Source organism: Thamnophis sirtalis, unplaced genomic scaffold (genome assembly GCF_051295495.1).
Source record: "Thamnophis sirtalis isolate CommonGarterSnake01/CBP01778 unplaced genomic scaffold, rThaSir2_p1.2 scaffold_15, whole genome shotgun sequence".
Taxonomy (NCBI): Eukaryota; Metazoa; Chordata; class Lepidosauria; order Squamata; family Natricidae; genus Thamnophis; species Thamnophis sirtalis.
Genome location: NW_028261395.1, coordinates 46,734,477 through 46,761,355, shown reverse-complemented (window position 1 = coordinate 46,761,355; position 26,879 = coordinate 46,734,477). Strand labels below are relative to the sequence as shown.

General features: G+C 48.1%; 1 protein-coding gene across 4 annotated transcripts in view; it reads right to left on the bottom strand.

Moving 5' to 3' along the window:
• Positions 1-1,657: 1,657 nt before the first annotated feature.
• Positions 1,658-26,879, bottom strand: part of PLEKHG5 (pleckstrin homology and RhoGEF domain containing G5) — a 41,763-nt gene continuing 16,541 nt past the window's right edge. For 3 of the 4 annotated variants that reach the window (XM_087701845.1, XM_087701847.1, XM_087701846.1), the window contains exons 6-21: positions 26,136-26,272; positions 25,379-25,542; positions 15,959-16,150; positions 14,933-15,109; positions 14,029-14,124; positions 13,730-13,780; positions 12,384-12,533; positions 11,220-11,330; positions 10,325-10,474; positions 8,076-8,213; positions 7,517-7,636; positions 6,035-6,167; positions 5,508-5,623; positions 4,597-4,787; positions 3,648-4,484; positions 1,658-3,193 (exon numbers count right to left, since the gene is read on the bottom strand). In XM_087701845.1, the coding sequence (XP_087557971.1) occupies positions 3,184-3,193; positions 3,648-4,484; positions 4,597-4,787; positions 5,508-5,623; positions 6,035-6,167; positions 7,517-7,636; positions 8,076-8,213; positions 10,325-10,474; positions 11,220-11,330; positions 12,384-12,533; positions 13,730-13,780; positions 14,029-14,124; positions 14,933-15,109; positions 15,959-16,150; positions 25,379-25,542; positions 26,136-26,272 (2,773 nt within the window). In that variant the 3' untranslated portion in view covers positions 1,658-3,183. Of the gene's footprint in view, positions 3,194-3,643; positions 4,485-4,596; positions 4,788-5,507; positions 5,624-6,034; positions 6,168-7,516; positions 7,637-8,075; positions 8,214-10,324; positions 10,475-11,219; positions 11,331-12,383; positions 12,534-13,729; positions 13,781-14,028; positions 14,125-14,932; positions 15,110-15,958; positions 16,151-25,378; positions 25,543-26,135; positions 26,273-26,879 lie in introns of those variants that run through there. The other variant, XM_087701848.1, reaches the window with a different exon arrangement.

The following is a 26,879-nucleotide window of genomic DNA, read 5'->3' as shown; positions in this document are numbered from 1 at the left end:
GGCCGCGACTGACGCACGGGCCTTAGGGGTTTCCCCCCTCCCTCGTAGAAAAAGAGGGGGGTGATCGCCCCAGATAACTGTGGTTGAAAAGGGGCATCGGACTGGCATCATTGATTACAGGCGGTCCTCGGCTTACGACCAATAGCAATAGCAATAGCAGTAGACTTATATACCGCTTCATAGGGCTTCCAGCCCTCTCTAAGCGGTTTACAGAGTGTCAGCATATTGCCCCCAACAACAATCCGGGTCCTCATTTTACCCACCTCGGAAGGATGGAAGGCTGAGTCAACCCTGAGCCGGTGAGATTAGAACAGCCGAACTGCAGAACTGCAGTCAGCTGAAGTAGCCTGCAGTGCTGCATTTAACCACTGCGCCACCTCGGCTCAAGAAATAAATAGAATAGGACAGAAATTAATAGAATAGAAATTAATAGAATAGTATAGAATAGAAATAAATAAATAGAATAGAATAGAAAATAGAATAGAATAGAATAGAATAGGATAGAAATAAATAGAATAGAAATAAATAGAATAGGACAGAAATTAATAGAATAGAAATTAATAGAATAGTATAGAATAGAAATAAATAAATAGAATAGAATAGAAAATAGAATAGAATAGGATAGGATAGGATAGAAATAAATAGAATAGAAATAAATAGAATAGAAATAAATAGAATAGAAATAAGAATAGAATAGCATAGAATAGGATGGGATAGAAATAAATAGAATAGAATAGAAATAAATAGAATAGAATAGAAATAAATAGAATAGAATAGAAATAAATAGAAATAAATAGAACAGAACAGAAAACAGCATTTAGACTTATATGCCGCTTCATAGGGCTTCCAGCCCTCTCTAAGCGGTTTACAGAGTGTCAGCATATTGCCCCCAACAACAATCCGGGTCCTCATTTTACCCACCTCGGAAGGATGGAAGGCTGAGTCAACCCTGAGCCGGTGAGATTTGAACCGCTGAACTGCTGATCTAGCAGTAGCCTGCAGTGCTGCATTTAACCACTGCGCCACCTTGGCTCTTATAAAACTGGGAGCAGAATTTCCGTTCTTCTAAGCAAAGGTGGGGTTGTTAAGAGAGCCGTCTTCCTATTTTAGGGCCTTTTTCGCCACCGTCATTAAGTGAATCGGGCAGTCATTAAGTGAAGCCCCGCTTCCCCATTGGCTTTGCTCGTCAGAAGGTCGCCAAAGGGGATCACTGCCACCGTCATAAAATAGGAGCCGTTTGCCAAGTGTCTTGAATTTGGAATTACAGGAGAATCTGCGAACGCCGTTAAGTGGGGAAAAAACAGCCCTACGTCGGCTTTTTTTCCGGTGCCGCTGTAACGTCCGTCACTAAACGAATGGTCGTAAGTCAAGGACTGCCAAAGCAGCAATTCTGGCAATGAATTCCACCAAAGGAAAGAGGAAGGGCCCCATCAGGGGAAACCCGGCTGGTTGTGTCGCGCATCCAAAACCTGGTTTGTTGAGCAAGCCGCCATGGGCTGGATTTCCCACCCGAACCCCACAAGCAATGATGGTTTGCTGTCGTGCCCAAACCCAGCCACAACCTCCCCCCCACCCCACCCCAATCCCTCCTCCACAACTGCACCCCAGGACAGAAAATAAAATGCGTTAAGATTTAACCGGCCTTTAATGGGGGGGGGGAACCAATTATTACGCCAAGCGAATCACATTTGCCAAAAAAAAGGGGGGGAGGGTTGCAAAATCAAGACCCCTCCCCACAGCCTCTCTGGGGAGGGAAGCCACAAATGCCATGGCACCCCATGGTCGGAAAGAAACTGAACTAGTTACACCACCCCTTCTCCTGCCCGATTGAGAAACGGGGGGGTTGGTGGGGGGGGCGGGCCCGCGAGAATACAAGCGCAATAAATAAGCGTTATAAGCCAACGCAAAACGCAACACACCCTGATTTTTTTAAAAAAATGGGGGGGGGGTTGCTAGGGGACAAAATGCATCGTTTCAGAGTTATGTCGAGCGGCCGATATATTTGTGGGTGGGCTTTGGTCCAGTGTCCGAGCGGGGCCCCAATTTAGTTTTTCGTCCACGGAAGACGTCAGCCATAGAATGAAAACCGGGACAATTGTCACCCCAAAACTGGAAGGTCCCCAAGGGGCACACGGACGTCCCCAAAGATGACTTCAATGTCAATTTTGTCGTTAACTCAAACCGGCCGCTGTTCCGTTTTCCCTTCTTCCGATACGCCCAGCTTGCAAAACCTTCATCCTTCCCGCCACCGTCTTGCTCTCTCGTTCCTCGGATCACTTTGGTTATCTTTCTCGTTTCCCTTCTCCGACCTTCCGGTTCTTTCTCCTTTCTTTCCCGAAAAACAGCCAACCTCGGCTCAAACCCCTTCCCCTCCCACTCTCAGGATGCCGGGGTTGGATTAGATGACCTCTACGTTGTTCTGTACAACAACACTTGTTTATTTTGTTGACGTGGAGTCTTTATTTTTCTCCTGCTCGATGGGGAGACCCCGTACCGCTACGGGAACAGGATTAGGGTGTGTGTGTGTCATACCTATTGTCCAGGCAGGATAATCGAGGCTGGAAAGTCCCTTCTTGGAGCTCTGAGGATTGAGCACTGCGCGTGGCACGGACGAGCAAATTTTAGGTGGTCTGGAAAGTGGATTTGGGGAGGGGTGACCATGGCCAGCGAGGCGCACGTCCAAAGGGGAGTAACAAGACTCAATTCTTGATATGGGGAGATTTGGGGTAACGAGGGAGCCGTATTTAGAGGGAGGAAGAGGCGAGGGAGAAAAACAATGGAGAAAGCATCGCACGGAGTTCCACTTGAATCCTCCATCCTTTGTGTCCAGAGAGGAGAATTGAACCAGGAGGAATTGAAACAGTGCAAAAGGGAAAACTTGGGGTTCAAATTTGAAGTTCCTGGGAAGTTGTTGCTGGGGGGGGCACTCTGGGGGGCCCTACCTTCCTGCCCCCCACTTTTCCTTTGTCGGTCCTGTCCTCGGGCCAAGGGTGCACAGCGGCCGCAAACACATCGATTGGGATCACGCCCGTGCAGAAAAGTGGTCCCCGTTTGGGGTGCTGTACTCTGTCCTTCTGCCCACCCCCCTTGGGGCGGCGGGGTGGTCTTGATGCCCGCGGGGGGTGGGTGCGACCACAGAACCGGACCTCTGTCCTGCATTCGGTTCTCTTCTTCCGACGCTCCTCATACCTCCCTGCAAGAGACGAGAAAATAAGACGTTACAACCATTCGGCACGGAAGGAAGGGACTTATGACCGCTTTTCACACTTACGGCCCTTGCCGTATCTCACTGGTCACGTGACCCCCCCAATTTCTGTGGTTGAGGAAGGCGGTTCTTAAGTGAGTTTGGCCCACTTTGCAACCTTTCTTGCCACCGCTACCAATGGAACCCCTGCTTTTGTTAAGCGAGTCACACGGTTGTTCAGTGAATCCGACTTCCCCGTTGACGTTGCTGGTCAGGAGGTGGCAAAAGGGGATTGCGTGACTCTGGAACACTGCGACCGTCATAAATATGAGACCGGTGATCTGAATACGAGTGTCTGAATTTTAATCCCCACAATTCAGCATCCTGCCTCCCTCCCCTCCCCCCTTCAAGAGGACAGCTCAGGGGTCCTTTAGCCGGGCTCCCACCCGCCAGCCACACTCACGAGGCCGTAAGCGTGGAGTTGAGCAGCAACGTGGTGTGGAGGCGGTACAGCTGGCCCAACGTCAACTTCCGGTGCTGAATCGCCGACGGGTCGGAAAATGCCTGCTGCTCCTCCGACAGCTCCTCGCTCGGATTCTCCTCGTCCGGCCAGCATGGTGACGGCGGTCCGCTCGAGACGGCGACCGCCAACCCCGGAGAGACGCAGATTCCCGGCGATGACGTCTCCTCGGCTTCGGAGAGTTCGGAAGTGCTGCTGTTATTGCTGCTGCTGCTAAAGACCCTGCAGAGGATCTGGCCTTGGGGCTCCTGCACGGAGGGACTCCCGGACAGCATGACCGCCGGAGAAAGTTCGGACAAACTTTGACTCTGGACGAGGAATAACGAGGGCGATAGCACCTGCGCAAGGTTGGCTTCGGATTTGGACTTCAGCACCTTGGTCTTGGCGGGCAGGAGCTGGACGGGCGTCCGCCGACGCAGCTTGGGGGAACCTGTCTTGGCGACATCCTCCTCTTCCTCCTCCTCCTCCTCAGCCGCCGTATCCCCCTGTGGCAGCGACGGTTCCCCGAGTTCGTGTAGCGAGCCGAGCGAGAGGGTCCCGTAGGCGCTGTCGAAGGACGAGCAGCTGCAGGGGCTGGGTTCCGGTTTCGACAAGGCTCCGGGGGTGTCGGGGAGAGGGTCTTCCGTCTCTGAGGAGGGCGTGACGGGATTGGGGAGGGGGCCGGTGCTCAATTCCTCCAGCGGGAGGAGGATCTGGCTGCCGTCAAAGGAAGGCGAATGGAATTCCTCACCGGTTTCGGCCGCGATCACCGAGATGGTGTCGGTGGACCCGTCGGAGAGGCTGCAAACCAAGAGGGGAAGTTGGGTGAGGGTCACCTTGCAAGTTGGGTGAGGGTCACCTCCAGTGACACTTTTTACCTCCCTCCCCCCCCACCCCCACCCCCGGGACTCACCACTGCTGGGAGTCCAAGCTGCTGGTGCTTTTCCGGAGGGTGGGAGGGGAACTGGCTTCCGAGGAGTCCCTGTTGCCTTCCTCCTCCCCTTCCCCTTCCTCCTCCTCCTCCTCTTCCACCTTGGCTTCCACCACCTGAGGAAGCCGCTGGTTGCGTTGGAGCTCCTGCAGGCGCAGCTGCTGCAGCTTATTCTGTGGGAGGGGGGAGCAGAGCAGCGTCACAGAGAGAGAGAATCTCTCGAAAAACACAAGGAATATATATATAGCTGATAAGGAGGAGAACCTTGTGGCTTAATGGTTAACACATCTGCCTAAGATGCAATACAGCTCAGGTTCGAATCCCAGCATGGGTTATGGCTAGCTGATGAGAGCTAAATAGCTTGAAATAGATCTATACTAGTCTCTCTTTATTTATTTATCAGCAAAAATACAACATATATGTATGTATGTATGTATGTATCTATGTATGTATGTATGTACATACGTACGTACGTGTATATGTATATGTATATATAATCTCCTAACATATATGAAGGAAGGAATGAGGAAGGGAGGGAGGAAGGAGAAAAAAGGAAAGAAGGGAAGGAGGGAGGGAAGAAGAAAAAGGAAATGGAGGAAAGGAAGGATCTGAAAGGGAGGAAAAAAGGAAGGAGGGAGGGAGGAAGGAAGGAAGGAGAAAAAAGGAAAGGGAGGGAAGGAACGATCAGAAAGGGAAGGAAGGAAGGTGGGAGGGAGGAAGAAAGAAGAAAGAAAGAAGAAAGAAAAAAGAAAGAAGAAAGAAGAAAGAAAAAGAAAGAAAGAAAGAAAGAAAAAGAAAAAGAAAGAAACGCTGTATTACCCTAATCAGCCTTCAGCTGGAGAGAATCCTCTGTCCTCCCTGGGGAAGATCCTCCAGAGCCCAGCACTGCCTACCTGAGCGTTACAGACGGCCTCCACCCAGCTCCGGCAGAGCGACTGCCCACTGCTCTGGAAGGTGTAAGCAGAGACGGCACTGCCAAACTCGTTCAGGTAGATCAGCAGGAAGGATCCTTTGGGGGGGTGGAGGGGAGAGAGAGACAGACAGACAAAAAAAAAAGCTTTAAAAAACCCTACAGGCAGTCCCCGACTTACAACACATTCATTTAGCGACCAAAATGACAAGGGCACTGAAAACCTCGCCCCGCCTTGCTAAAGAACGTCAGCGATTCGCTTCACGACGGTGGGCAGGAAAGGTCGTAACCAGGGGCAAAGCTCGCTGAATAGCTGCCTCGCTTAACAAACGTAAATTGGGGGCAGGGAGGGCACCATTGTGGTCGTAAGTCGAGGACGGCCGGGGATCAGGACCTCTTAATACGGCGAGTAAAGGAACGTTTTTAAAGTTGGGGATTCAGATGGGGAGAGTCGTACTGTGGTGTGTGTGTGTGTGTGTGTGTGTGTGTGTGTGTGTGTGTGTGTGTTACCTGGGTCCCGGAGTGCCCGACACACCAGCTTATCAATGAGGAGGGGCTGCCGGACCACCCGCGTGCGTTCGGCCTTCTTGGCCGGCTTGGTGATGAGGAAGAGGTCGGTGAAGAGGAAGCAGTAGACGTCCATCTGGCCAGAGAGAGAGAGAGAGGGAGAGAGGGGGGTCAGGAGCAGGCGGGGAGGGGAGGGGGAGGTGGGAGAAGGGGAGGGACCTCCTGCCATGGGGACCCCTGGGGACCCCCGGTGGGTTTGGGGGTGTCTGTGGGTGGGTGGCTGGGAAGGAGGGAGGGAAGAAATAGGAAGGAATAAGAAATGTAGGAAGGAGGGAGGGAGGAAAGGAAGAAAGAGAGGGAAGGAGGGAGGAATAAGAAAGAAAGAAAAGGGAGAAAGAAAGAAAGAAAGAAAGAAAGAAAGAGGGAGGGAGGGAGGGAGGGAGGGAGGAAGAAGAATCAGAAAGGAGAGGGAGGGAGCAAAGAAATAGGAAGGAATAAGAAAGAAATATAGAAAGGAGGGAGGGAAGAAGAAAGGAAAGGAAGATAGGAAGGAAGGAAGATAGGAAGGAAGGAAGATAGGAAGGAAGGAAGATAGGAAGGAATAAGAAAGAAATATAGAAAGGAGGGAGGGAAGAAGAAATGAAAGGAAGAAAGAGAGGGAAGGAGGGAGGAATAAGAAAGAAAGAAAAGGGAGGAATAAAAGAGGGAGGGAGGGAGGAAGAAGAATCAGAAGAGAGAGGGAGGGAGCAAAGAAATAGGAAGGAATAAGAAAGAAATATAGAAAGGAGGGAGGGAAGAAGAAAGGAAAGGAAGATAGGAAGGAAGGAAGGTAGGAAGGATGATAGGAAGGAAGATAGGAAGGAAGGAAGGAAGGAAGATAGGAAGGAGGAGAAAGGAACGAAATAGGAAGGAATAAGAAAGAAATATAGAAAGGAAGGAGGGAAGAAGGAAGGAAAGGAAGAAAGACGGATGAAGGAAGGAGGGAAGAAGGAAGGAAAGGAAGAAAGACGGATGAAGGAAGGAGGGAAGAAGGAAGGAAAGGAAGAAAGATGGATGAAGGAAGGTAGGAAGGAGAGATGATAGAAAGGAAGATAGGAAGGAAGAAAATAGGAAGGAATAAGAAAGAAATATAGAAAGGAAAGAAAGGAAGAAAGAGGGAGGAAGGTAGGTAGGTAGGTAGGTAGGTAGGTAGGTAGGAAGGAAGGAAGGAAGGAAGGAAGGAAGGAAGGAAGGAAGGAAGGAAGGAAGGAAGGAAGGAAGGAAATGCCAACCAAAGCTAAATGATGCACTTTCTCTGCAATGGAGAATTTTGGGGCGCTTAAATGGGCACTTGGAGAATTGACATGTTCCAATCATCCCCGCAAGCAGAAAGCCAGCCCCCATCCCTTCCCGCAGCCCCTCCTTTCTCCCGTCGGCCCCAAAGCGGAGCCAGCCCCTCCCCCCGGCCCTTTGCCAGCCCCCCCCCCAGCCTTTTCGGGGACCCACCTTGCTGTCTCTGCCTTCCCTCATCTTCAGGGGCCCCTCCAGAAGCAGCTGCCGCGTCTCCTCTCGCGACGTCCCGGGGATTGGGCCAGTCAGATCCAGGCGCTGAAACTCCTTTAGGATCTGGGGTGGGGGGTGGGGGGTAGAAGAGAGCGGGAATTCTAGTCTTGCCTTAGACCTCAAAGCCAAGTGGGTGGCTTTGGGCCAATCGCCAGGTGGTTGGGAGTTATAGTTCCTCTTTAAGGGTGGCTTTGGGCCAATCACCAGGCGACAGTGAGTTCTAGTCCCGCCTTAGGTATGAAACCAGCTGGGAGACTTGGCCACTCACCAGGAGACTGGGAATTCTAGTCTTGCCTTAGACCTGAAAGCCAAGTGGGTGCCTTTGGGCCAATCGCCAGGTGGTTGGGAGTTATAGTTCCTCTTTAAGGGTGACTTTGGGCCAATCACCAGGAGACGGTGAGTTCTAGTCACTGCTAGGCAACCCGTCATAAGTCGAGGACTACCTGTGTCAAGAGCCCTGGGACTTCCTTGCGTCCTGCCCCCCACCAGACCCCCACCTCACCTTGTCCACTTCGTCGGTGCTGCCCTCCACCACCTCGTAGGCGTCGATGCGGTTGACGGTGGTGGCCAGGAGCTGCTGCTCCTGGTGGTGGCGCATGCGGGAGTTGACGTGGTTGATGAAGTGCTCCACCGCGTTGATCTGCGGAGAAAGAAGAGCCAGAAATCACCCGCTTCCTCCCCCGGGAGTCTGAGCTGGGTTTCTCCAAGGTAGACTGCGACGGAAGACGGAGGCTCTACTAAGCCTTCGGGACTGATCGGCAGGTAGCTGGAAGAGGGTGAATCCGAGCCCACTTTTCAAGTGGCTTTTCCCCCAAATGTTCTTGCTGTATTTTCATTCATTCATTCATTCATTCATTCATTCATTCATTCATTCATTCTTTTAAAAATTCTATTTTCACAAATAACTGGAGGTGGGGAATGTATACAACGCTCCGTCTTCCGGCTATTTTCCCCACAACAACAGCCCTGTGAGGTAGGATAGGCTGAGGGACATTGGGCCAACGTCACCCAGCTGGCTTTCATGCTTAATTTGGTACTAGAACTCCCAGTCCCCTACTGACTGGACGTTCAAGCCACTCAGATTTCATGCTTAAAGAGGAACTAGAATTCCCAGCCTCCCGGTGAGTGGCACAGTCACCCAACTAGCTTTCATTCTTAAAGAGGAACTAGAACTCCCAGCCTCCCGGTGAGTGGCCCAAAGTCACCCAACTAGCTTTCATGCCTAAAGAGGAACTAGAACTCCCAGCCTCCCGGTGAGTGGCCCAAAGTCACCCAACTAGCTTTCATGCCTAAAGAGGAACTAGAACTCCCAGCCTCCCGGTGTCTGGCCCAAAGTCACCCAACTAGCTTTCATGCCTAAAGAGGAACTAGAACTCCCAGCCTCCCGGTGTCTGGCCCAAAGTCACCCAACTAGCTTTCATGCCTAAAGAGGAACTAGAACTCCCAGCCTCCCGGTGATTGGCCCAAAGTCACCCAACTAGCTTTCATGCCTAAAGAGGAACTAGAATTCCCAGCCTCCCGGTGATTGGTCCAAAGTCACCCAACTAGCTTTCATGCCTAAAGAGGAACTAGAACTCCCAGCCTCCCGGTGAGTGGCCCAAAGTCACCCAACTAGCTTTCATGCCTAAAGAGGAACTAGAATTCCCAGCCTCCCGGTGAGTGGCCCAAAGTCACCCAACTAGCTTTCATGCCTAAAGAGGAACTAGAATTCCCAGCCTCCCGGTGAGTGGCCCAAAGTCACCCAACTAGCTTTCATGCCTAAAGAGGAACTAGAACTCCCAGCCTCCCGGTGGGTGGCCCAAAGTCACCCAACTAGCTTTCATGCCTAAAGAGGAACTAGAATTCCCAGCCTCCCGGTGGTTGGCCCAATTTCACCTCCCTCTGAAACATTCATTTCCGTTCCTTAATTGCATTTGCTCTCTTCCATTTTTCCGTCTTGGTGTTCGCAGTACAAAATTGCCACCCAAAAAAAAGGGATTTTTTTTGCCCGTTCGAGGCAAAAGCAGATTGAGGAAGTTTTTTTTAAAAATAAAATAAAATCATCCCTCTCTCAAAAATTGGTGTCAAAGTGGCAGGAAGATCCCTAGGTTAACTCAGGGTGGATTAGAAAATCCAGCTTCCCCTCCCCCCCCCCGGTTTCTGAATTCCCAGATTAACCAAGAAAGTCGGCTTATCAAAGGCCACGAAGGCTTTTCCCTCTTTTCTTATCTCTCGAAAAGAAGAAAAGAGAATAAAAAGCATTTTGAGCCAGGATTATCTGCTCCCTTATCTTATTTATTGATCTTATTTCCCGGGCAAGAGGAGATCCGACCTGGTTTGGCCTTCCCCCCCCCCCCCAGCTGTGGAAAATGCAGATTACAGAGTCGGAAGGGACCCGTGAGGTCATCCAGCCCAACCCCCCACCCCCTGCTCGGGCTGGACACTCTCTACAATCCAGGGCAAATGGCTCCCCAGTCTTCTCCTCGGAAAACCTCCAGTGATGGAGCAGCCACAACCTCTGGAGGCAATTTCTTCCACGGGGTTAATTGATCTGGGATTACAGAATAACAGAGTCGGAAGGGGGACCCGTGAGGTCATCCAGCCCAACCCCCCCCCCCTGCTTGCGCAGGAGACCTCGCACCTTGATCCGTTCTGATCCTTCGTTCCTCGGAGAGTTTTGTTAAAACAGTGTGTTGAAAGGCCCAGGCCAACCCTCCTCCCCACACCCTACCACTTCTAGCCATCATCCGGGAACTTGGTTTGTCCGCTTACCATGCCGACGACGGCTTCTCGTCCCTCGGGGTCCTCGGTCTTCTTCAGCACGGACTTCAGGAGGAGAGGGTACTTGGTCAGGCGCTGGTGCGGCTTCACCAACATGTCGGTCAGCTTCAGGCGGTTGCACTGTTTGTGCTTCTCGGCCCACTGCCAGAGGAAGAGAGGATGGGAAGAGTCTCGTCACCGACGGGGGGGCCCACCGAAAAAAGGAGACCCCCCGCGGACTCCGAGTCCCGGAACAGCAGAATCTGCGCTGTACTGAGGGTCGTAAGGAGAGGACTTTCTGCATCGGCCTCGGGTGGGAAACATCCCGTTCTGAGCGAGGCTTCCCGAGAGCCTGAAGCCAACTCCTGGTCCCGACAAAAACCCCTTTTGTTGAGTGAATTCTGCTCCTTCACATCCAGCAAAGTCTTTCGAGGGAGGATTTACGGTCACAGACCTCATCTGGCTTGGAGAGCTGCCAGGCCGATCTCTGCAGAACTTGGCCAGGAGCCTCGGAGAGTCACGAACCAATTAAATGAATTAATGGTCTCCTGCAAGCTCCACTCCCCTGACGCTCCCTCTTTTATTCCCTCTGGGAGGGGCCATTCACCGTCCCCCCTGTGGCCTTCCTCCCAAGTCCACCCCTGTTCTTTAGCTCTTCCCTTCGTCTGGCAGCTCTGCGCATGGACACACTGGGAACAGGCTCCAGCTGTTCTTCTGCCTCACTGATGTCTGACTCCGAAGGCAGCTGATAACCGTCAGACGGCCCTGGCCCCCTCTCTGCCTCCGACACTGAGCCCTCCTCAGAGCCTCCCCCAGACTCCAGGACTGGCCCATCTTCCTCCCCAATCCTCCTCACTGTCCGGATCTCCTGGCCGGCCACAACACATCCACCCTTGCTTCTCCTTACCGTCACGTAGAGGCGAAAAAGTTCATTCTGCCGGAGCAAATTCCGCATGTACTCCATGCAGGCTTCCTCTTCCATACAGTAACGGACGTAAGGTTGGAAGCGGGAGCCGAACTGCAGGGAGGGGGAGGGAGAGAGAGAGAGAGACCCAGAGTTAAACCGTGGTTTAGGGGAGGTGGGCAGAAGCTGGGATTATCTAGCATTGCCCGAGTGGGCACCTCTAGGTGGGCTGTTTCTCGCCCCTTCTCTGCTGCTGAATAAATACTTCGGTCTGGGGGGCTCCCGGTGGTCTCTGAGCTTGGTGGATTTCTTGCAGACGTCTCGTGACCCAACTGGGTAGCGTCATCAGTGCTTAGAAGGGAGTTGGATTTGCAGAGAGGAGGAGGAGGAGGAGGAGGAGGAGGATTGGGGAGTCCTTGATACTCTTCAGATTGATGGTTCTCTTAAAGACATCTCATGACCCAACTGGGTAGCGTCATCAGTGCTAGACGGCAAGGTGGGGTTATGGGATGATGGAGGAGGGGTGGGAGGGGGGTGGAGGAGGATGATTGTCGGTTCCTGAGTCTCTCTGGATGGTTTTCTTGGAGACATCTCATGACCCCTCTAGGTAGCATCATCAGTGCTAGAAGGCAGGTGGGGTTTGCAGAGAGGAACAGAGGGAGGAAAGGAGAACTGTGGGGTCCTTGGTGCTCTCTGAGCTGGGGGGCTTTTCCAGCAGATGTATCATGACCCAACTAGGGAACAATATCAGTGCTAGAAGGGAGAAGGGTTTGTGGAGAGGAGGGAGGAGGAGGAGGGGAGGAAGGAAAGGGGGAGGAAGAGAAGGAAAGAGGAGGTAAAGGAGGAGGAAAGGAAGGACGGACGGAAGAAAGAAGGAGAGGAGGAGGAAGAAGAAGAGGAGGACTGCGGGGTCCTTGCTACTCTCTGAGCTTGGTGCTTTCCTTGCAGACATCTCACGACCCAACTAGGTTACATCATCAGCTCTAGAAGGGAGAGGGGTTTCCCCCTCTGATTATATACTGACCCTTCTCCTCTTCCCCAGGCCAGGCGTCTGCTTCCAAGCTCAACTCCAAATGCTGAGCATACTGCAAGGGCCTCTAAGACCCTACCCCACCGTCTACCCACCCACCCACTCAAAAAGCCCTCCTCTCCCCCCTCCCCCCTCACCGTCTTGAACCCCGCGGACAAATCGGTGGGGTCTAGCAAGTTTTGGCTCATCCGGGCCTTCTCCAAAATGGGGGCCATGACCGTCCTCCAGAGCAGGCGATGAATCCGGATAATTTCTTGGATGTTGCTGAAAAGCCGCTCGGCTTCCACCTGGAAGGGAAAAAAAAAATGATAAGGAAAATATTAAGAATGTGCAGAAACGAACAGATTAACATTTAGCCGTTAAGGAGACTTGAGAGCAAACTGAATATCCTATTATTTGGGAAGCATTTTTAACCAATGGCTGGAGAGAGAAAAAGAAAAGGAGTTTGGAAAATAAAAAAAATAATGTAGACAATGCACTTAGATAAAAGATATAAAACGGTTAGCATGGGTGTGATGAGAATGACGATGTTTAAAGTTGATATATTATTACTGGAAGATAGGAAGGAGAAAAATGGAGGGTTTCATAAGGTTCAAATGCTTCATATGTTGCAATGCTAAACTTAGGGAAATCATGTTAATATGAATGTGAAAGATGGGGAAATAAAGAACGATGCATACTGCATTCAGTTTTGGTTGCCAAGATGTAGAAAAGATGTGGAGATTCTGGAAAGAGGGCAGAGAAGAGCAAGAAAGAGGATTAGGGGACTGGAGGCTAAAACATGCGAAGAACGGTTGCAGGAACTGGGTATGTCTAGTTTAATGAAAAGGAGGACCAGGGGAGACATGATAGAAGTCTTCCAATATCTCAGGGGTTGCCCCAAAGAAGAGGGAGTCAAGCTATTCTCCAAGGCACCTGAGGGCAGAACAAGAAGCAATGGGTGGAAACTAATCAAGGAGAGAAGAAACTTAGAACTGAGGAGAAATTTCCTGACAGTGAGAACAATTAATCAGTGGAACAGAAGTTGCCTCCAGAAGTTGTCAATGCCCCAACACTGGAAGCCTTTAAGAAGATGCTGGATAGCCATTTGTCTGGAACGGTATAAGGTTTCCTGCCTAGGCAGGGGGTTGGACTAGAAGACCTCCAAGGTCCCTTCCAACTCTGCTACTGCATTTGTATTTGATGTGGCACAGAGATGCTTGTACCCAGATGACACGTTGCGTAAAGAAAGATACAACACAATAGCAGAGTTGGAAGGGACCCTGGAGGTCTTCTAGTCCAACCCCCTGCCTGGGCAGGAAACCCTATACCGTTTCAGACCAATGGCTATCCAGCATCTTCTTAAAGGCTTCCAGTGTTGGGGCATTCACAACTTCTGGAGGCAAATTCTGCTCCACTGATTAATTGTTTTAACTGTCGGGAAATTTCTCCTCTGTTTTAAGTTTTGAAGGGGGTGGGGGGTGAGGGGGTGGGGTGGGCTTACCTCGCACAAGAGACCCGAATCCTGCAAATTTAAAAGACAGCACAGGAAGAGCTGCAGAGAGAAAGAAAAATAACAACAACAATAATAAATGTATTAATCTGTTAGAAAGTGTTTGTCCAACTCAGAGACATTTAAGGCAGGTGGACTTCAATTCCCAGAATTCCCCAGCCAGCATGGCTGGCTGGGGAATTCTGGGAGTTAAAGTCCACACAGCTTTAAAGGACCGGCATTGAGGAAACGGCGTGGTAAGATTTGCACCGGGCACCGGAAAGCTTCTGGGGGAATAACTCCGGACTTACATCCGTGATGACTTTCAGTTTCTTGATGTAAGAAGCTTCGGTTTGGAGCAACTCCCAAATTGCTTCCTGCTGGTGACACTGGCGTCGCGTCAAAGTCTGGAAACAAACCACCATTAGATTTAATCTTAGCCGTCTGGTAGAAAAAAGGAAGGAAGGAAAGGAAGGAAAGGAAGGAAGGAAGGAGGGGAGAGAGGGAGCAGAGAGAGGAAGGAAGAAGATAGAAAAGGAAAGAGGAGGGAAGGAACAGAGAGGAAGGAAGGAAGGAAGGAAGGAAGAGAGGGAGGGAGTAGAGAGAGAAAGGAAGGAAGGAAGAAGATAGAAAAGGAAAGAGGAGGAAGGAAAGAAGGAAGAATATAAAAAGGAAAGAGGAGGAACAGAGAGGAAGGAAGGAAGGAAGAGAGGGAGGGAGTAGAGAGAGAGAAAGGAAGGGAGGAAGAAGAGAGAGGAAGGAAGGAAGAAGATAGAAAAGGAAAGAAGGAAGAAGATAGAAAAGGAAAGAGGAGGGAAGGAACAGAGAGGAAGGAAGAAAGGAAGAGAGGGAGGGAGTAGAGAGAGAGAAAGGAAGGGAGGAAGAAGAGAGAGGAAGGAAGGAAGAAGATAGAAAAGGAAAGAGATAGAAAAGGAAAGAGGAGGGAGGGAACAGAGAGGAAGGAAGGAAGGAAGGAGGAGAGGGAGGGAGTAGAGAGAGAGAGAGGAAGGGAGGAAGAAGAGAGAGAGAGAGGAAGGAAGGAAGGAGATAGAAAAGGAAAGAGGAGGGAGGGAACAGAGAGAGAGGAAGGAAGGAAGGAAGGAAGGAAGGAAGGAAGGAAGGAAGGAAGAAAGAAAGAAAGAAAGAAAGAAAGAAAGAAAGAAAGAAAGAAAGAAAGAAAGAAAGAAAGAAAGAAAGAAAGAAAGAAAGGCCCACCTCGGCGCCCTGGATGATCTGCTGCCAGCTGTCCTCCATCCGAAGCCAGGCCTCGTCTTCCTCCTCTCCGTCCTCCCAGGAGTCCTGGTCGAAGCGCAGCTGCTCGGGCATCCGGGGGAGGCCGAAGAGGCCGTAGGACTGCAGTTTGGCCTCCAGCTGCTCCGTCTTGTCCAGCTCCTGGGGGGGGCAGAGAGAGGAGAGGGGGGGCTGAGAAAGAGCCACACCGGAGAAGGAAGGGAGGGTGGGAAGAAGGAAGGGGGGAGAAGAGGAAGGGAGGGAGGAAGGAAAGGGAGGGATTGAAAGGGAGGGAGGGAGGAAGGAAAAGTAGGGAAGGAAGGAAGGAAGGAAGGAAGGAAAGGAGGAAGGAGGGAGGGGAGGGAGGGAGGAAGAAAAGGGGAGGGAGGGAGGAAGAAGGGCAGGGAAGGAAGTAAGGAAGAAAAGGGGAGGGGGGAGGGAGGGAGAAGAGGGAGGGAGGGATTGAAAGGGAGGGACGGAGGAAGGAAAGGGAGGGAAGGAAGGAAGGAAGGAAAGGAGGGAGAAGGGGAAGGGAAGGAGGAAGAAGGGAGGGAGGGGAGGGAGGGAGGAAGAAGAGGGTAGGGAAGGAAGGAAGAAGAGAGAGAGGAGGAAGGAAGAAGAGGGGGGGAAGAGATGAAGGAAGGGAAGGGAGGGAGGAAGTAAAGAAGGAAGGAAGAAAAGAGAAAGAGGGAGGGAGGGAAAAAAGGAAGGAAATTTCCTTTGCCTAAACATTCCATTCCTTTTCCCTTGTATTTTTCCCTTCCTCTCCTTTCCTTCCCGCCCCTCAAAAAAGCCCAAAGAACCCCCAGGCCAATTCCTCCAACCCCCCCTTCCCCAACCCATCCCCATTTCACGATACTCTGCTCCTGCACAGGGAGGCTCTATCTCAGCAGAGGGGGGGGAAAGGAAAGACATAGGCCACCATCAAAATCCTTTATTTCTTCCCTGCAGAGGAATAAACTTGGGGTGCAGGCTGGCCGTAAAGCGGGGGGGCGGTGGGGGAAAACGCACCCTGGAGAACGAACTGCCGCTGTTGCCCGACCCGAAGAAGCCGCTGAAACGGCTGGCCGCCCGGTTCTTCCGCGTGTCCGGCCCGTTGGGCACTGGGGAAGGGGCCGCAGCCGTAGGGGGCAAAAGGTCAGGATTTGGGATCCTGGCATCACCGAGAAATTCATTCATGTTCTTCCTTTGCCGTCCAGACCCCTGCAAGTGGGGGGGGGGGGGGGAGAGAAAGAGGGTCAGAGACAGACAGGCTTGGATGAGGGGGGGGGCAGGATGAGAGGGGGAAGAAACCCCCCCAAAATGCCATTTAGAAACGAAAAAACCCCGTAGCCATCAATCTGGACACGTCCCCACGCCAGGAAATCCTAGCTTAAAATCAAGGACTGGCTGGAAGGGATCAAGGAACGGAGGACAGCATTGAAATTGTGAATTGTGTTAATTAGGCATATTAGAGCCAGAGATGAATAAGAAATATCGACATATAACATTACACATACTAACCACTGCAAGGATCGCTTTTGCGCAAAATTGGAAAACGAAAACTACCCACGGATGAAATGGTAATCGGGAAGATACTCAAATGTGCAGAAATGGATAGGATAACCATGGAGTTAAAAGAAAAAGAAGGCTCGGAGTATTTATTAAACCTGGAGGAGACTCTACAATTGGCTGGAGAACAGAAGCCGAAACAAAAAATAAAAGTTTTTTTAAAAACGGCGAATTATACCGCGAAGAAAAATGTGCATATGTAAAATTTGATTGTATGCACTATACTGTCATATTATAATATAGTTATTGTAATTATTCTATTATTATTAGAATTGTTAAGAACTAGGAGAAGGTAATAATCAAATAGTAAACGACAAAGTAGAATATGCATGCCAATACGGGGGCGGGGGGGCTGTAAAATTATATTATATGGTTATGTTGTTTGTGTTTTTATTCGTTTTGTTTTTGCATTTTTTTTTCTTGTGTTTGTGGTTTTTAAACTTGAAAATATTTAATAAAAACTATTTTTAAAAAAAGAAACGAAATATATATATTTCATATATATATATATATATATATATATATATATATATATATATATATATATATATATATATATATATATATATATATATATATATATATATATATATATATATATATATGTAGGTCTTTAGTTATTCGGGTTTTCTCCCGCGTAAAATTGGAGATGTCTTGGCGACGTTTCGACAAAGTCTCATTCGTCATCTTCAGGCTTCGTTGCTTCCAGCAATGTGAGATCTCGGCTGTTTCTTCCTTTTAACTGCACAGCCGAGCTCTCACATTGCTCCTGGAAGCACGAAGCCTGAAGATGATGAATGAGACTTCGTCGAAACGTCACCAAGACACCTCCAATTTTACGCGGGAGAAAACCCGAATAACTAAAGACCTACATACTAACACCCGCGAAAACCTCAGAAAACCTCCGAAAACATATATATACATATACAATATATGTACATATACAAATACAAATACAACACACACACACACACACACACAAATATCAAACTTCCAATCTGGGTAGCCGAATCTCTTGCAAACCAGCGCAGGGAAGCTCAAACTATCATTGTTGGTTTCTTGTTTGGATGCTGGGGGAAAAAGGCTAAGCCTTCCTTTTCAACCCACAATGGTGGCTAGTGTGTGACAGCTTCACGGCTAGAGACCTTGAAGCTGTAAAGTGGAGCCTTAAGTGCGGTTTCTATGCATCTTACATTTTTGTTAATCCATCTAACACTTCTTTAAAAAGGGAACCTACTGAAAGTTCTTTATATAAAAAAAAGTGCGAAAGGAAAGCCGCAGCAGAAACAAAATATAATATTGTTATATTTATATAAACTTATCTAATGTAAATATTGTTCGAGGGCAAACAATTTTGTTTCTTACAAAAAATAATATTAGGACAACAGTTCCACTTCTTATAACTTATCTAATGTAAATGTTATTCAAGCACGCAGGGATTTGTGTCTAAAAAAAGTAATATTGTTAAAACAATTACAATTCTGCCTATATTTATGTAATGCACCTTTTACTCAAGTACCAACCCATTTGCTCCTAAAAATAACATATCTAACTATCTCTCTCTCTCTATCTATCTATCTATCTATCTATCTATCTATCTATCTATCTATCATCTATCTATCATCTATCTATCTATCTATCTATCTACCTATCTATCTATCTATCTAATCTCTATATATAGATTATAGATATAATCTCTCTCTCTACATCTATCTATATCATCTCTCTCTCTCTCTCTCTCTCTCTCTCTCTCTCATCTATCTATCTATCTCTATCACATATACATATACATAATACATACAAATACATACATACATACATACATACATACATACATATATATATATATATATATAATATAATATAATATAAAAATCCCAGTAAGGGTATGGCTAGCTGATGAGAGCTAAATAGCTTGAAATATCTATCATCTATCTATATCTATCTATCTATCAATCCATCCATCCAGCTCTATCTATATCTATCTATCTATCTATCTATCTATCTATCTATCTATCTATCTATTTATCTATCTATCTATCTCTCTCTCTCTCTCTCCATCATCTATCTATATTATCCATCCCATCCATCCATCTATGTCTATCATCTATCTCTATATATATATCCTCTCTCTCTTCTCTCTCTCTCTCTCTCTCTCTCTATCTATCTATCTATCTATCTATCTATATATATATCCATCATCTATCCATCATCTATCCATCTATCCATCCATCCATCTATCTCTATCATCTCTCTCTATCCATATGATCTATCTATGAATGTATCTATGTAATATCATCTCTCTCTCATCAATCTATATCTATCATCCACCTACCTATACCATCATAACATTTATATGTATCTATTTATATGTCCATTTCATATAGTCATCAATACATTTACAAATACATAACCTCCTTGGATATTTAACGAGTTATATAAACCATAGTTTCGTCAATCTCCAAATTTAAGATGCTAGGACTTTCAACCCTCAGAATTCCCCAAGTAGATTACAAAGACTTCCGTTCCCCAGAATTTCCCCAGCCAGAATGCAAGAACTCCCACTCCCATCGTCCCCCAGCGAGCCCATGTGGACTTCAACTCCCAGAATCCACCACCTCTCTTAAATAGGATCAGCCGTTAATTTCAACAAATCCTGGCCAGCAGAAGTCCTCGGAGTAAGAGGATGCAATGCAACGCTTTCCTCGCAGAGCTAGCTTTCTACATGCAGGGTTCTCAACCAGCGTCCTGCAGGGAATTTTCCTGCTGAAGGTTTTCTGGCCTCTGGATTTTTATTTTAGTTTTGTTGCTGTTTCTTTGCTTGCCACGTCAAAAAAAAAAAAAGGGTGTGCCCCTTCGGTTTTGCTCCTTCGACAAATTTACACAGCTAAGTTTATTTCCAGCCTGGATCAATACAATCAGGGAACCACAGAGCGAAAAAGAGGAAATATAAAATTATAGAATTATACAGATGGAATCCTCTCGAGATAAAAATTTCCCTTCATTTCCCAGACAAATATTTACAGGGAGTCCTGGCGTTACGACCACAATTGAGTCCCAAGATTTCTGCTGCTAAGCGAGACCGTTGTTCAGTGAGTTTCGGGAACTTTCTTCCCACGGCTGTTCAGCGAATTTCCGCAGTTCATAAGTTAGGAACACGGCTGTTACGTCACCGTCATAAATGTGAGCCGGTTTTCCAAGGGTCCGGATTTTGATCACGTGACAGGGGGATGCTGCCACGGTCGTAAGTGTGAAAAAAATGGGGTTTTTTCCCCAGTGTCGTTGGGGTTGGACTAGAAGACCTCCAAGGCCCCTTCCGACTCTGTTCTCCTGTATTCCGAAACTCAAGAGTTTCAAAGAACCATAAAGTCATAAAACTGACAGGTGGAAAGTTGTAAAACCATCTGGGTTTATCTAAAGAACCGCAAAGCACACTAAGTGAACTATGCCTTCTGACACACAGAAAGAAAATATAAATTATACCATAAGAGAGAGGGAGGGTGGGGAGAGAAGAGAGAGAAAGGAGAGAGAAAAGAGAGAGAGAGAGAGAATGAATGAATGCAGGATGGATGGCAGCTGCTTTGGCTGAAAAAAAGAACAGTTACCCTTAAAACCCTTAACCTTTAAAACCATTTAAAAAAAAAAATCACCATTGCTTGGAGGGCAACCAAACACAAAATAAAAATTAAAAAAAAATGTTTTCGTCAGCTTCAGTTTTATAGTTTTAAAACAGTTTGATGAGTCTTTCAAGGTTGCATTGGCGGGCAGCCAAAATTGGTTGAGAAATTGGTGGCTGAATGAATAAAGGAAGGAAGGAAGGGGAAGAAGAGAGGAGGAGAGGTGAAGAGAGGAAAGGAGAAAAAAGAAAGAAGGTAGGCGAGAAGGTGGAAGGAAGGAAGGAAGGAAGGAAGGAAGGAAGGAAGGAAGGAAGGAAGGAAAAGAAGAGAGGAGGAGAGGTGAAGAAAGGAAAGGAAAAAAAGAAAGAAAGAAGGTAGGTGAGAAGATGGAAGGAAGGAAGGAAGGAAGGAAGGAAGGAAGGAATGAAGGGAGGGAGGGAGGGAGGGAAAGAAGAGAGGAGGAGAGGTGAAGAAAGGATAGGGAAAAAAGAAAGAAGGTAGGTGAGAAGGTGGAAGGAAGGAAGGAAGGAAGGAAGGAAGGGAAAGAAGAGAGGAGGAGAGGTGAAGAAAGGAAAGGAAAAAAAGAAAGAAGGTAGGTGAGAAGATGGAAGGAAGGAAGGAAGGAAGGGAAAGAAGAGAGGAGAGGTGAAGAAAGGAAAGGAAAAAAAGAAAGAAAGAAGGTAGGTGAGAAGATGGATGGAAGGAAGGAAGGAAGGAAGGGAAAGAAGAGAGGAGGAGAGGTGAAGAAAGGATAGGGGAAAAAAGAAAGTAGGTGAGAATGTGGAAGGAAGGAAGGAAGGGGAAAGAAGAGAGGAGAGGTGAAAGAAAGGAAAGTAGGTGAGAATGTGGAAGGAAGGAAGGGAAGAAAGGAGAGGTGAAGAAGGATAGGGAAAAAAAAGAAAGTAGGTGAGAATGTGGAAGGAAGGAAGGAAGGGAAAGAAGAGGAGGAGAGAGGTGAAGAAAGGATAGGGAAAAAAAAGAAAGAAAGAAGGTAGGTGAGAAGGCGGAAGGAAGACAGAAGGAAGGGAAAGAGGAAAGGAGGGAAAGAGAAAAAAAGAAAAAGGAAGGAAAGAAGATGAGAAATAAGTAAATAAATACTGAAAATCCCAGTGATGAATTATCCACCATTCAGGAGATCCTTATTAGCCATATACACATTTTTCCTTTTTATTTGCAATCTTGCGAGATCTCAGTGCAGCACAGGTCTAATCCCCCCCCTCCACAACAGCCCTGTGAGGTAGGCCAGGCTGACATTACACCGCTGACACCACACCACCGAGCCGAAGGAGATGGGACCCCGTCATCTGCTTCGCATCCACAACCCACCAGACAACCCGAATTCAATTCCCAAGCGCCGTCCCGTCCCGCGAATTGAAAACTTGGCCGTCACCCATAAAAGACACCCTGGTTTTCGTTAAAACGGGGCCTTAATTCTTGACGCTTCCCTCTGCCAAAACAGACATTGCAATTTGCTCAAAAGTTCAAAAGGTGCTTCGGAAGAGAAAGCGAGCCAAATTTGGGCTCATTCTTGATTTTTTTTTAAAAAAAAGACCCGTGTTGGATTCACACAATGCTCACAACCAGCTGATTGAAAACCCTAGAAGCTGCATTCTCTGTGTCGCGCAAAGATGGTTTAATCTCGGTTAGCTCTGTAGCAGCTTCACGACACTCTTTTTCTGCTACGCTAAGCAAACTCAAGATTTCTGATCTCTTTTAAGCCTAAACGGTCCAGCAAATACAGACTTACAGACTGTTCGGATGTCCGACATCCAGGCTGACCGTGTGGATCGTCCCCGTCGACCGGATATCCTTGTCCTTCGGGCTCGCTCGGACTGGCTTCTTCTGCGCCGCGTCCAAAATCCCTGTTTGGTTTTGCCAGCTGGGAAGGAACTCCAGAAATCTCGGCTTGAGAATTATAGAGCTGAATTCGAAGCGGCCACAAAACCCGGCGTGACGGACAGCTGTCGGACGAAGGGCTCGTCCAGTAGATGTTGGAAACGGGCGTAATGCGGCACCGGCGGGCCCTCGCTGTGAGTCGGAAGGTCCCACCTTCTCCACTTGGGACCGAACATCGCTGGGGTCCTCTAATCCCGCATGATTTTTGACGAAGGGATTTGTTTTTCCAGCGTCCAAACGGCGGGGAGCAAATTGTCCTTTTGAGAGTTGCGCACTCAAAAATGTGACAGCTCTGAATCCGAACTCAGCCGAGGGGGAGAATTCAAAAGATCATTAAGTGGGGAGGAGGATGAGCTTCAGCAGAACTTCTTGTTTTACTCAAAAAGGCATCTGGCTCAGCTGGGAAGCTCACCTGGCAAAGGCTCGGTGGATGCAGGCGGAGTACAGATTTTCAAACGGGCACCAGGATGGCCAGGTGTTGGCACTTCCTGGTGTTTGTTGGAAACTTGTAATCAGCTCCAAAGGTCACACTCTGGAGCGGCAACAGGGATCTGCTATACGCCCATCAATCACTCAAGAGAATTTATTTACCGTCCAAATAACAGGAACTAAACGTCTCACACCCTAAGAGGCAACTTCTGAACTTATAATTATTTTTCTCCCGCACTGGATCGCAATTTTTGTTCCTTTCGCCTTGAATGACGAATAATCAAAAGCCTTTTTTAAGTTACAATGGACAACAGGCTGAATTGTAAAATTTAAGCTGAGCCCCCCAAAAAATGCTGGAGGTCACCAGGAGTTAATAGCGCAGGGCAAGGAAAAAAAGCTCTTGTTTTTTAAAAATAAAATAAAACAAAAAACACTAAATGTCAACCAAAAAATAAAGGTTGAAAGTAAAAAGTAAGCATACGTGAAAAATAAAGAGTAAGAAAATAAATGAAAAGTAAAATTAGAGACAATATAAATTAAAATAAAATATTAGTTAAGTATAAATATAATAAATGAAAAGTGAATAAGAATTAAATATTAGTTAAATATAAATAAAAGATAAAGTTGAAGAGAAGTTAAATATAAAGATAGATTTAAATATATTTAAAAATAAAATGAAAAGTGTGTGTGTGTGTTTGTGTGTGTGTGTTTGTGTGTGTGTGTTTGTGTGTGTGTGTATTCCAGCTTAACCCTGGAACGCCTCGAGCAATTTCAACCAAATTTGGTACACAGCAATAGCAGTTAGCAATAGCACTTAGACTTATATACCGCTTCATGGGGCTTTCAGCCCTCTCTAAGCTGTTTACAGAGTCAGCATATCGCCCCCACAGTCTGGGTCTTCATTTCACCCACCTCGGAAGGATGGAAGGCTGAGTCAACCTTGAGCCGGTGAGATTAGAACCACTGAACTGCAGATAAGAGTCAGCTGAAGTGGCCTGCAGTACTGCACTCTAACCACTGCGCCACCTCGGCTCACAGATGAATCACTCTCTGGAAAGAAAGACTGTGGGGGTAAGACACCCCTAACACTCCTCGGGGAGGGGAAGTGTTCTGTTAAGATACAGCCTGTTGTGCCTTAAAATGGCTTCTACTGCCGTAAAATGGCTTCTACTGTACAGCGCAGTGGAGTTGCCATGGTAACGGCATCACAGTACTCCACCAGGGGGCTCCCTCTGGTAAGGGGGAAAATACAACATTAGAAATTATGTTTGGTTTCGGATGTTTCCCCCCTAGAAATAAATACCCAGGCAAAGCCGGGCTATCAACTAGCTGAAAATAAAATGAATCTAAATTAAATATCAAATCAAATATAAGTTGAAAATCAAATATAAACTCAAAATCAAATCAAACAAATTAAAAAAAAATCAAATATGCAATAAAAATAAAATCAAACTTCAAACTCAAAATCAAATAAAGACAACCCATCCATTTTAGTAATCCTGAGGAAGCGCGTTGCCACGTCTTTCTTTTTAACCTCCTGGCCCAGGTCTTCCATTCAGGGATCTCCTGTTGGTCTTCCATCCCAGCATTAAACAACTTCCTGCCAGTTTCCCAGGATCAGTCAAAGTTGGTTGTATGCTGCCACCTGCTGGCTGGTGGTAATAAATAGCAAGCCTAAAGAGCAACCGTCCTTTCTCTCTAGGGAGGAGCGTGGGTCCCGTTGCCCCGTGGCAGCCTCTAAGGCCCACGAGGGGGGAAGTGAGGCCATCCTGGCTTGTCCAAAGGAGGTTTTTCTCTCAAAGTTCAACCAGCGCGTCCATTTCTGCCACAGTCGTTGTGAGGAACAGTCGCAAATCGAGGACTATCTGTACAGCCCACCCGCATTGCTCACTTCCTAATGAAGCTAAACGGGTTGTTGCAACTCCTGATTTCTTTCCCGCCGCCTTGATATTTTCCAATTTGGGACCAATGTAGCCACCTGAAACACGATCCGGTCAGTTTCATCCCGCTGGTAGAAATTCCCAGCTTCTTTTTCCTCGCTGGCAAGAGAGAGATTCTCAACCGTGGCAACTTTTGAACTGGACTTCTGACTCCTAAAATGTCTGACGGATCTCCAACGGAGGCATTTTCCACCTTGGCCTGAGAAGGGAACGACGGCCAGACAAGGTAGTCCATTCCCCCAGGCAGCAGCCCTGAATGCAGCTCCTTCTCCCTGGCGGTGTTGTGACCCGCCAGTCGCCAGCAGAGCTGGCGGCAGAGTCGGAGAGTGAGGAGGGTTGGGGAGGAAGATGGGCCAGTCCTGGAGTCTGGGGGAGGCTCTGAGGAGGGCTCTGGGTTGGAGGCAGAGAGGGGGCCAGGGCCGTCCGACAGTTATCAGCTGCCTTCGGAGTCGGACATCAGTGAGGCAGAAGAACAGCTGGAGCCTGTTCCCAGTGTGCGCATGCGCAGAGTTGCCAGATGAAGGGAAGAGCTAAAGAACAGGGAGGAAGGCCACAGGGGGACGGTGAATGGCCCCTCCCAGAGGGAATAAAAGAGAGCAGAAGGGGAGTGGAGTTTGCAGGAGACCATTAGTTCATTTAATTGGTTCGTGACTCTCCGAGACTCCTGGCCAAGTTCTGCAGATATCGGCCTGGCAGCTCTCCAAGCCAGATAAGGTCTGTGACCGTAAATCCTCCCTCGAAAGACTTTGCTGGATGTGAATGAGCAGAATTCACAGGGAATTAACAAAAGGGGTTTTTGTCGGGACCAGGAGTTGGCTTCCGGCTCTCGGGAAGCCTCGGTCAGAACAGACGGGTCAGTCCCTGATCCATCTGCTTCTGGACATGGGGATGCCGCCCGGAGTCCTTCGAGATTGGGCGGCATACAAATCTATTAAAACTGCAAATTGCAAAACGCCACCCCCACAGCTGTCCACCCCCACAGCTGTCCCCCAACTCACCCCGATGTCCGCACTCTCCCGGCGAAGCGCAATTTGCTCCAGTCGATCCAAAGACGGGGTGGCAAGGAAGGAGGGGCTGATGCCAGCCGGGCGCAGGATGGGCAAACTCAGGGATTTGCTGTCCTTCACCCCCTCTTCCACCTTGAGATCGTTTCCCGGTTTGGCTGAAACAAAGAAAACGTGGTTTTATGTGGGACCCACTTCCTGCGAAAGCCGATTCCTAGCGGGCTACTTGGGGGGGGGGGGCAGCTGCAAATTTGGGTCCTCGTCCTTCTCTGTTCTCCAAGCAGACGCCCTCTGGATCTGACCCAGGTGAAATCATTCAATATTGTGCCGACATCCAGCAGGGTGAAACTGACTAGATCACATTTCTGTTTGGGTGAAAATTGGAAAATATCAAGGCGGCGGGAGAGAAATGGTGATTGACAGTCCTCGATAACAACCCTCTGGCCAGAAATGGGCTGTCAAGCCATCGTTTCTCTCCCACCTTCTTTTTTTTGGGGGGGGGGGGTTGTTTCCAAACAGTAACGTGATCTAGTCAGTTTCCCCACACCCAGAGAAACGTCCAGCTCATTTATTTTCCCCCCTCCTTTTCGTAGAGCAAAGTTTCTCAAACTTGGGGCAACTGGGAAGATGGGTGGAATTCAACTCCCCGAATTCTGGCTGGGGGAATTCTGGGGGGTTGAAGTCCACCCTGAGCGACCCGTCGTTAAGTCAAGCGCTAAGGTTAAGCTCGTGGATCGAATCCCGCCGTTACCTTTCACGCGCAGGTAATGCCCTCCGAAGCGATAGGCTTCAAAGTTGAGCGACAGCGGAGTGTTGGACTGGTCCAAGTAAATGTTGACTTTCGACAGATCGATTCCTTTCCGCTCGAAAACCGGAAGCAAAACCTCCCTGGATAGTCCAATTGCGGGGGGGCGGGGGGGGAGAGAAAAAGGCAGAAATTCAACAGGTGACAGCGCTCGGCGGGCAGATACCTGCCCCCAAAGAATATCAGACTCAAACTCCCCTGTGAAAAACATGTGCTTTTTATGTATTATTATTTTAAATGTATTCATTTTAGCTATTGCTAATTTATATGCATATTTTAACCCATGATTAAATTGATTAGGGTCATTTTAGATATGAGATGGGCAGCAAAGGATGTTGAATAAATATTTATTTTATTTAGATAATGTACAGGCAGTCCTCGACTTAACGACGGTAACTGGGGGGAGGGGGGGCACAGAATTTCTGTTGCTAAGCAAAGCCAAATTTGTGGACCAAATTGCCGCCTGATTTTTACGACCTTTCTTGCCCCCTTTCTTGTAATCACTGCCGTCGTTAAGTTAGTCACAAGGTCGTAAAGTGAATCCGGCTTTCCCGTTGAACTTCGCCTGTCGGGAGGTCATAAAAGCGGATCACTGCCACCATTGTAAATGCAAGTCAGTTGTCAATTTTGATCCCGTGATCGTGGGGGGATATAGCAACAGTCGTAAGTGTGAAAAATGGTGCTAACTCC